The 10174-nt window shown below is 48.1% G+C and overlaps 1 protein-coding gene across 1 annotated transcript in view; it reads left to right on the top strand.

The window, feature by feature from the left end:
• OXTR (oxytocin receptor) overlaps positions 1-10174 on the top strand; it is a 20753-nt gene extending 10579 nt beyond the window's left edge. The window contains exon 3 of the mRNA XM_005872366.2: positions 9195-10174. Within this exon, the coding sequence (XP_005872428.1) occupies positions 9195-9442 (248 nt within the window). The 3' untranslated portion in view covers positions 9443-10174. The remainder of the gene's footprint in view (positions 1-9194) is intronic.

The raw sequence follows: 10174 nt of genomic DNA, 5'->3' as shown, positions 1-10174 counted from the left end.
TTTTTTTTTTAATATATTTTATTGATTTTTTACAGAGAGGAAGGGAGAGAGATAGAGAGTTAGAAACATCGATGAGAGAGAAACATCGATCAGCTGCCTCCTGCACATCTCCTACTGGGGATGTGCCCGCAACCCAGGTACATGTCCTTGACCGGAATCGAACCTGGGACCTTTGAGTCCGCAGGCCGACGCTCTATCCACTGAGCCAAACCGGTTTTGGCAGATAATCTTTGTTTTAGTGTGGCCTGTAGTAGGTTTAGCAGCATCCCTGGCCCTACCCACTAGATGCTATTGCACCCCCCCCCCCTCAGTGTGACCACCAAAACCATCTCCAGACATTGCCCAGGTCCCCGAAGGGGCAGAGTCGTCTGGTTGAGAGCAGTAGTTTAGAGCCACATGCAGGCCTGGCCTGAACTGACATCCAGCAGATGAGTGCACCTTGTCACCTTGCCTGGGCTCTGGCCCGTTGGCCTCGTGTCCCCTTCCAGGCCTGCCGACTGGCCCTTCCCACAAGTCCTTTTGCTTGGCTCTCACGCTGACCGTGTTCTCACCAAGGAGGGCCCACCCCTGTTTCTTCTGTGGAGACCCATCTTTCAGAGCCCAGTTCCAGTGTGGGCTGCTTTGTGCACACCTCCAGGGGGTGCCATTGACCTCAGGGTCTGTGAGAAGGATGCTCTCAGGAGCTGTGCAGAGACAACCCCAACACGGCACCTGGCAGCCTCTTCCAAGGCCCCTTTCATGAAACTCTCTCTGTCTCCCCAGCCAGGGGTCTCCTTCCTCCTCTGAACAACGTTCTACCACCGGTTGTTCCGTGTCTCCCGAGGGTTCTGTCTGCACGGCCTCTGCCGGGGTCTGCCAGCCCTCGGTGAGGAGAGCTTGCAGGGACCCCCCCTCAGGCCTTCACCTGCTCTCCCAAGGCCAACAGCTGCTGTATTCATAACTGTGCGACAGTCAGGCCAAGGTTGGCCCCAGAATTCTGGGTATACCACGGACCTCTGAGAGGGACACCCCTAGTGTCTGCCAGGCTGGTGTTGGGGTCTTATGTCCCATGGGGTAGTCAGATGGAGTGGCAGCAGTGACCCCCAAACCTGCCTAGACCTCAGTTTTCTGGGGTTAAAAATAGAGTTTACCCCTAGCTGGTTTGGCTCAGTGGATAGAGCATTGGCCTGCGGACTGAAGAGTCCCGGTCTCGATTCCAGTCAGGGGCACATGCCTGTGTTGCGGGCTCGATCCCCAGTGGGGGGTGTGCAGGAGGCAGCCAATCAACGATTCCCTCTCATCATTGATGTTTCTATCTCTCTCTTCCTCTCTCTCTGAAATCAATAAAAATACTTTAAAAAAAAAGAATAGAGTTTAGGTTGGGAAGGGGGTGGAATGTGCCAGTGGCATAGTGCCTAGCATATAGTAAGTGCTCAATAAATGTTTGCTTTTATTTTATTTTGTTTTACTTATTTTTAATCCTCACCCAAGGATATTTTTCCATTGATTTTTAGAGAAAGTGGAAGAGTGAGTGAAAGGCAGAGAGAAACATTGATGTGAGAGAAACACATTGATTGGTTGCCTCCTGCAGGAGCCATGACCAGGGCCTGGGCCAGAGAGAAGCCTGCAACCCTAGTACATGCCCTTGACAGGAATCAAACCTGGGACCCTTCGGTCTGAGCCAAACTGGCTAGGACAATAAATGTTAGCTTTTAAAAAAGAAAGTTCAACCAAAGGACTTGTATGCATGCATATAAGCCTAACCAATGGAAACAGACACCAAGTGGGTGGGGGGGGGGGGGGGTGGGGGGGGGGGGGGGGCAATCGGGTGATAAGGACACATATGTAATACCTTAATCAATAAAGAAAAAAAAAGAAAGTTCAAGATGGGCCAGGGTCCTGAGGTAAGTCAGTGCAGTGCAGTGAGGGGTGGGAATTGCTTGGAGCTCAAGAGCAGCGTTGTAGCTGCGGGGCTGCAGTCTCAGTTGAGGAATGGTGGCCAGCCCAGGGGTGGTGGGAGCGAGAGTGTCTCGAGCTAAAGCAAAACTGGAGGAGACAGCAGGAGGTGCGGTGGGGAGGTTCTAGCTCTGGGTTTTGGAAACAAGGGACCCTGGTGTAACAGGTGGGCAGGAATGGGGTGTAACCAGGTGGTCTTCAGTGTCCCAGCCCCTGATTCCTGTGATCCTCCCTCCTGGCCACCGAGGGGTTAAGAATAGAGTGCTCCCCAGAAGCTGGCGTTTTCTACCCATTTGCCAGATGCTCCAGTACCACGGTCTCTGCCCTCCAGGGCCCATGCCTCACACTGCTCATCCTGTTTCTCTTTCCTTCCACCTGAACCTGATATCTGGGTGTGAATTTAGTTTTTCTAGAGGGAATTACACTTGAGCCCAGTCATCTTGTTAGGAGCCATCTCCTGTCATCAAGCTGGGAAACTGTCCTTTTGCCTTTCTGAAGTGCTAGTGGAGGTGGCTGATGTGTCAGGACTTCTGTCTGCTAATTTCATGCTTCAGTTCAAGTCTTTGTTCGCCAGGGACAGAGCCACGAATGAAAGCCACAGGTTATAAACATAAATAACGATGGTGTGAAGGGATGATGCTGTAAGAGAAGTATTTATTTATCAAGTACTGTGAGTGCCCTAAGAGGGATTCATTGATTTTCTTTCTGGGGGGAAAATCAGGAGGACTTCAGAGAGAAAGGAACATTTGGAAAGGGTTTTGAAGGATGAGTAGGAGCTGACTATGTAAAGAAGCCATGTTGAGATCATTAGACAGTTACTTCATTTTTCGCCTAATAGAGGAATACTTCTCAAACGTCAGTGTGTACACAAATCATGTGGGGGATCTTGTTAAAATGCAAATTCTGATTCAGGAGGACTGGGTGGGGTTTGCATTTTTACAAGCATCCAGGTGGTGTCTATGCAATGCCCATGAGCTGGCCTATTGAGTAGTAAGTCTTTAATATCTTTTCTCTTTTACCAAAACATGCAGTTTGCCTTTACACATGTGGTCCAATGGGCTGCAGGGCCCTGTTGTCCCCTCGGGGTAGAGAAGGGCTGGTCGTTTGCCAAAATGCCCCTGCCCTTCTGTTTTCAGAATGTGGCGATTCCTCAGGTTCAGTCCAGAGAGCAGAACATGTCCCCTAGATTTGAGCAGTGATGTAATAGAAGCCCATGTAACACTCTGTAGCCCACAAATTTGGCTGTTAATCCTGACCCTATGATACATAGGATGATCACACACTTGTGATTTTTAGAACAATTCCAATGTTGTCAAGTTGTGGCCTTTTCAAAGAAGGCCCTCTGTAATACATATTGCTTTTCAGTCTTTACTAGTATATACGTGTACAGTAAAAAAAAAAAAAAAAAAAAAAAAAAAAAAAAGGTTCTTCCTTAGACCACGACTCCCAAGTTCTACACAGCCCCATAGGAATAAAGGACTTAGACCCTAATTCCTGATTTCCTGGGTGGGCTGAGGGGTACTGACATGGGGGCGTGGGGAGGCCTTGAACCTAGTTGTTGGTTTCTGGAGTATAAAAGTTGATGAGCTTGATTTGATTCAGATGAGAGCAGAGATGTCGGCTGAGCCATGTCTTTGAATTGTATGTGAACCGCCTCAGGGACAGCACAGCCCAGAGAGGCCTTGGGCAGCTGTGCGTCAGCTGTTCTGGGCTAATTTGGGCCTTCAGTGACAGGAGTGCTGGGAAATTTGCGTGGAGGGAGTGCTGGGATATCCAAACAGGGGAGTTCTCCTGGCTTGAGTAAAGCCGGGCCTGGTAGGCGGATCTCGGGCAGACAGTCCTGGAGTGGCCCTCAGCCGCCCACCTCTCCATGAATCACGGTGCCGAGTGGAAATGCAGAGTGATTTCTGTCTCCTGGGGTACAGTTACCCAGCATGAGATGTCTGCTTTTGGTACATGGCCATTTCTGCTTACCTTCCCTGCTTGGAGCCTCTCCCTAAAGATCACCTGTGGTCCCCAGTCTTGGGTCCACCAGCTCCTCCCCCAAATGCTGCCACTCCCCGTGTAATAGAGTGCCTGTCTTGTACTTCTCTCTTTCCACTGGTGTTTGTAAATCCCTTGAGGGCAGGTCCCCAGGCCTGACTCAGTGGCTGGCACCCAGAGTAGCATGAAAGGATATATGGATGTCTCATAATCTCCCTCTCCCTCCCCCTTCCTCTGTCTTCTTCCCCTTCACCCTCCCCCTTTCTCCCCATCCCTCTTCTCCTTTTCCCAGCTTGAGGTCCAGCAGGTGTGAGGGCCAATCCCTGGACCAGTGCTTCCCACTTGCCCCCCCTTCTAGGCAGGAACCACAGAGCAGTGTGCAGGCACCAGGGCGGGTCTGGGAAAGGTGTTGTTTTTGTGGGGGGTCCATTGGAGAGTTGCTACCACCTTCCCTTTTGGGTTTCTGGCAGGGTAAGATTTTCCGAAACAGATCATCTGAAGTTCCTTTGGTGTCATGTAACCCAGTCCAGGGCTCTGAGTCTTGATCATGTTTTTTTGTTTTTGTTTTTTTGTTTTTAATCCTTGAAGTCATGGCAAAAAGAGCAAAGGACACTTTCTTTAATCAGCCTGGGATCAGGAGTCCCCAGACCTTGGGCTTTAAAAAACTATTCAGTTAATCATATCTCATAACCATTAATAATAATGATGCTAAGTACTTGAACAAACACTTTGCCATTCACAAAGCTCTTTCATATTTTTTTCTTCAGTTTTCCCAAAGTCCTTGTGAGTGTCCTCTGTCCTGTGTCCCATACCGGGCTGCCTCAGATTCCAAGACACAGCCCAGCCCAGGGAGCAGCCTCCCCCATTGTTTCACAGGCATTGGCACTAACTCTGGTATTGATAAGAAAAGTAACATTTATTGAGCACGTACACATCATTGTAGTAGTAATGACAATTACTAAGCTTTATTAAGTGTTTACTGGAGTTGAGTGCCAGGAGTCATGGTGAGCACTTGGAACCCTGTCTAATGAAAGTTGGCAAGGATTCTGTAAAGAAGTTATTTTTATTATTCCTGTCTCACAGATGGGGAAACTGAGGTTAAGGGAGGTTAGGTAGTTTGTCCAAGAGCACACAGTTGCAAAGTGGCAGAGCGAGGATTTGTGCCAGGCCTGGGTAACTTGAAAGCAAAGATAGGTCCTCCTGTTAATGTGGGGAGCAGTGGGCTGAGCTTGCCCTGGGGGTCTGCCTCTCCCCTTTCTGAGCCCTTTTCTATGCTTTTTAACACCGGCCCCTGCTTTAGACATCAAGGATTGACTAACTTTTTCTGTAAAAGGCCAAATAGTAAATATTTTAGGCTGGGGTGAGGGTCGGGGGTATAAGGTCTCTGTAACAACTCTATGAAAGGGCAATGTTGTAGCCTAAACAAGATGTAGTAAGTGCAGAGAGCAGTTGAGGTGCAGTCACTCGTCTGCTGGAACCATCCGTGGCTGCCCATTGCCTGTAGACTCCAGTTCAGACTCAGCCTGGATTCAAAGTCCTCCTCAGCTCGGCTCTTTCCAGTCTCTTCTCCCATGAAACTGCCCTTCTCCAGCTCTGGCAGTCCCTGAATGTTCTCTACGGAGCATTCTCACCTGTGTGTCTTTTATTCCTGCTGCTTTTCCCCTTTGAAATGTCCACCATAGTCCCTGTTTTTTATTCCCAAGTAGCTCTCCTTCTTGCTGATGGCTTGAAATTCCACCATGGGGAGGACTCTCCGGTTTTGGGTGATTAGGATATGTGTCAACTAAAAGAAGTCCAAATGTGTCCTTAGCATTGGCAGCTTGATGTGAGCAGGATCAGCGTAGAGAGGGTTGCCTGTGGCCAGGCAGGTTATTTGTGTCTGTGGCCACCAGGTGGGGGGCAGAGGTGCTGGCCATGGCCCCTCAGAATTTATCAGCTGTTTACTTTTGTGTTGTTTATGTAAGTTTTTAAAAAATAGGATAAATAAATTACAAAGATCCACACGTAAGAGTGAGGCAAGTAGCTTAAATGAAGGCAAGTAGCTTAAATCAACTAAGATTATACCGTTAACTACACAGCTAGGTAAATCACGGTGCCTTTCTGTCTAAGCCTGAACTTCATCTATCCCATTGTATAGCCTCAGACGCCTACATTTCCCCCCTGGTGTCTGATAGATTATTTTCGATGCCTTTTAAAAGTTTCACTTTCATGTGTTGATTTTGCCTCTTTCATTTTCTATCTTTAATTATGATGTATTCTTAGTCTTGGTGATATTTCACCAGAATTTCTAAACTTAAATTCATCTTCTTGCCCATTCAAATCAGAGCAAATATTTTTTTCATTCTCTTTTCTAGAAAGTGAAAAATTCAGTATCATTGGCTTTCCTCCTCTTCATTCTCTCTTTTAAATTATTTTAGTCTAAGGGTTTGATTTTCCTCTTTTGTTCTCTAAACTTTTTCTTTTGCAAGATTTTTATTTTTTTGGTCTGCCTTAGCTTGTTTTGGTTCCAGGTGCACCAAGTAATCAGACCAGTACTTCTCAAACTTGGGTGTGTGTCAGACTCCCCTGGAGGGCTATTTACAACCAACCACTCAACCATGCCCCCAGGATTCTGATTCCATAGGTTTAGGGTGGGGCCTGGGAACCGGCTTTTCTAACAAGTTCCCGCTGATCTGGGGAACCCCACTTTGAGAACCACTGAATTTGTTTCATAAACAACCACCCTCCTCCCTTTGGTGCTAGGACACATTGCAGACCAATAGCTCTATTCTGCATTGATGGTGGTATTGGTGTAAGAAATGTCCAGACCTGTAGAGACTTTTTATGAGTTCTTTTGAGTCAAACTGACTATAGTTGCTTGGAAGCAAAATCTCAACAGGTTGAGAAAGTGCTTTGGAAAATGGCAGTTTATTTCATACGTTAGCATCAAAGGAGGAGCCATAAGGGGGGTTACATGAAATCCATTGGTGGTCGATTAAGGGGGTGAGATAGGTAAAGTAGGGAAATCTCTGGGATTGCATGGAAAGCAAAATGGAGAGACATATACTTATTTTACATTGGTGGGTACAGGATAGTTACATTTACAACACACACACATGGTATTCAGGGAGCAATATGGCAATGAGGGGTTTGGTCTCCCACTTATTTTACATTGGTGGGTACAGAATAGTTACATTTACAACACACACACATGGTATTCAGGGAGCAATATGGCAATGAGGGGTTCCCTGGTCTCCCAGCAGTGGGTGTGCCCTGAGGGGGTCTGGGAAAGAACATTACTCATATTTCAAAGGCATGTTATCTTAGTTACAAAAAGGCAATACACAGGCTCACTTGAGGTAAAGATTAACCTTTGTCAAGGAAGCTACAGGCCTGTGATGTCACTACCTGCCATAACCAGCTTTTAGTTCGGAATTTTTATGATCAGACCATCCTATGTAGTTCCTTTCAGTCTCTGAGTCTGTAAGGCCCGCCATGCAGGCCTCCCCTGAGCTTGTCAGGTCTCATCCATGGTGGCATCTAGATCTCGAAACTCCAGCATTCCCATGAAAAATCCTTTCCTGGATTTAGCTTTTGAGTCCTGGAGTTATTTTTTGAAAACTTTTCCCAGAAGAGACGGAAGACCAGAGGATTTTCCCAGCCTTTGCAGTTGCTTCGCTCATGAGGTTGTGGTTGTGAATAGAATCCTTGGGAATACGATTTTCCTTGGGTTTCTGGAGGTGCTGCCAGTCCTTCTCTGTTGATGGGAGATGTCTGAAGTTTGTCTGATTTAAGTCCATTGAAAGAAACCCAGATTTTTCTCTCCTCCTACTACGTAGAAGTATTTAGGGTTAGGACTTCTCTTTCTCTTTGAAGGTTAAATTTGTGACATTTTTGATAAGTAATGTCATGAAGTTGATTGCTGATCACTAATTCTGCCTGAAACTCAATAAGTCTTCAGGATAATGGCTTGTACACAGGGCCTCATTTAATTTTAGTGTCACTTTTTTTGGGGGGGGGGGGTAAAAGTTCATTGTCATGTCAAAGCAGTGCTCTTAGGGGCATCTTCACAGATAGCATCCACTTTCTGGCCACCATGCCCTTGCCTGTGTCATTCCCTCCTCCCTGCCCTGCCTGGAGCATTCATGAGCATCCTTCAGGTGTCAGCTCCAACGCTGGTTTCTCTGGGGCCCAATGTGATTCGCTCCTAGAGAGTTGCATTCCTCCTCAGTGTACCCACCTCATGGTGCCACTCATTTTATTTTTGTGTTCCCAGTGCCTAGCCTGGTGCCTGGCACATGGCTGTGGTGGCAGCCAGCAATGTACTGGGCACTTAACTATGTTCTGGGCACTCATTAATCCTTACAGCATTCCTGTGGAGTTTGTGTACGCTTGTCCCCACTTAGAGATTAGGAAACAAGTTTGGGGGGAGTTAAAATCATTTGTCCCTGATGGGGCTAGAATACAAACACGGTCTGGCAGCTTCCAGACTCTGCGCTCTTGGACTCTGAGCTGTAGGCACTCCCACCTACTGGGTGAGTGGTGAACCAACAGGTGGCTGTGGGGCAGCTCCTGCTGGTGGAAGCATGCAGTGGGAGGTGTTTGATGAGAGAATGACCTGGAGCCTTCCAGGGCTGGCTGAGACTGGCAGGGCTTGGGGGCAGTCTGAGTGCACAACCAGAGCAAGGATGTGGAAGGAAGACAGATTTTGTCTCTTTATTATATTTTTTTCTTAATCCTTACCCAAGGATATTTTTTCTGTTGATTTTTTTTTCTTAGAGAGAGTGGAAGGGAGGGGGAGCAACATAGAGAGAGAAATATGGATTGGTTGCCTCCCGCATGCGCCCGGACCAGGGCTGGGGAGCCTGCAACCGAGATACATGCCCTTGACTGGAATTGAATCTGAGACCCTTTAATCCTCGGGCTGATGTTCTAACCACTGAGAAAGACTGGCTAGGGCCAGAGGATATTTTTTTCCATTGATTTTTAGAGAATGGAAGGGAGGGAGGAAGAGAGGGAGAAAGAGAGAGAGAACCATTGATGTGAGAGAGACACATCGGGATTGAACCTGCAACCTAGCTACGTGTCCTTGACCAGGATTCGAACCTGTGACCCTTCAGTGAATAGGCCGACATTCTAACCACTGAGCATACCAGCCAGGGCTAGACTTTGTCTGTTTAGTACTCTGTCTGTGGCCCAGCTCCTGGTGCCAGAAAAAAGCTGCTCTCAGGAAACCGTGGTTAGCACTCCGGTCCTGATGCTCTGTTCTCTTTCTCTCTGCACCCCAACCCCTGCAGCCTCGGCTTTCATCATCGCCATGCTCCTGGCCAGCCTCAACAGCTGCTGCAACCCCTGGATCTACATGCTCTTCACGGGCCACCTCTTCCACGAGCTCGTGCAGCGCGTCCTCTGTTGCTCCTCCAGCTACCGGAGGGGCTCTCGGCCTGGGGAGACAAGCGTGAGCAAAAAGAGCAACTCCTCCACCTTTGTCCTGAGCCGGCACAGCTCCAGCCAGAGGAGCTCCTCACAGCTCTCCTCCCTGTGACCAGCCTGGCTGACTGCCTCTTTCCATCAGGTTGTGCGACAGGACAGTCCGCTCCTTGGTGGCCGTGGCCATTGATGTATAGGTACCTTTCAGTTTGTACACCTCCGCACCTCGGGGCAGCTTGCGTGGGGTGGGATCCTGACACAGGAGGGGAAGTGGTCTGCACGGGGGCAGGTGATAGGGTGACTCAGTCACCAGACTGTCCTGGGAGCTCCCCTGGTTCCCACAGCTACTTCTGCTGCCCCCACCCCACTGCTGCCTGGCTGCTGGGCGGGTTGTTTGTGTTTTCCGGGCCTGTACTTTCACTCCAGTATCTCTTTTCTCCTTTACTCTGTGATCTTGTGAAAAGTAGTAAGTGTACAGTTGGTGACCAATTATATATGGAAGCCTAGTGTCCTGAATTTGGAGTAAGGAGTGGGAGCAGGGCCTCAGATGGGGTGGTGGTGCTCATAGCCTCCTGACCCCAGAGAGTGTGTGCCTCTGCATGGCTGACCCAGCATCCTCTTGTCAGAGGATGGCCCTGGGAACAGGAGTTTGGCACAAGCAGCCGATTAAAACTTGGATTTAAAATGTTTAACAAGCTAATATTTAAGTAGCAAGTGGGAAAGAAAGAAGTAAAAGGGATCCAAATTGGAAAATAAGTAAATCTCTTTGTAGATGACATGATATTTTATTCATAGAAAATTCTAAGGAATGTGTACACATACACACACCCATTAAAATTAATGAGTT

Source organism: Myotis brandtii, unplaced genomic scaffold (genome assembly GCF_000412655.1).
Source record: "Myotis brandtii unplaced genomic scaffold, ASM41265v1 scaffold378, whole genome shotgun sequence".
In the NCBI taxonomy this organism is placed as follows: Eukaryota; Metazoa; Chordata; class Mammalia; order Chiroptera; family Vespertilionidae; genus Myotis; species Myotis brandtii.
Note: the sequence above shows the minus strand (reverse complement) of the source record. Positions and strands in the feature narration are given on the sequence as shown.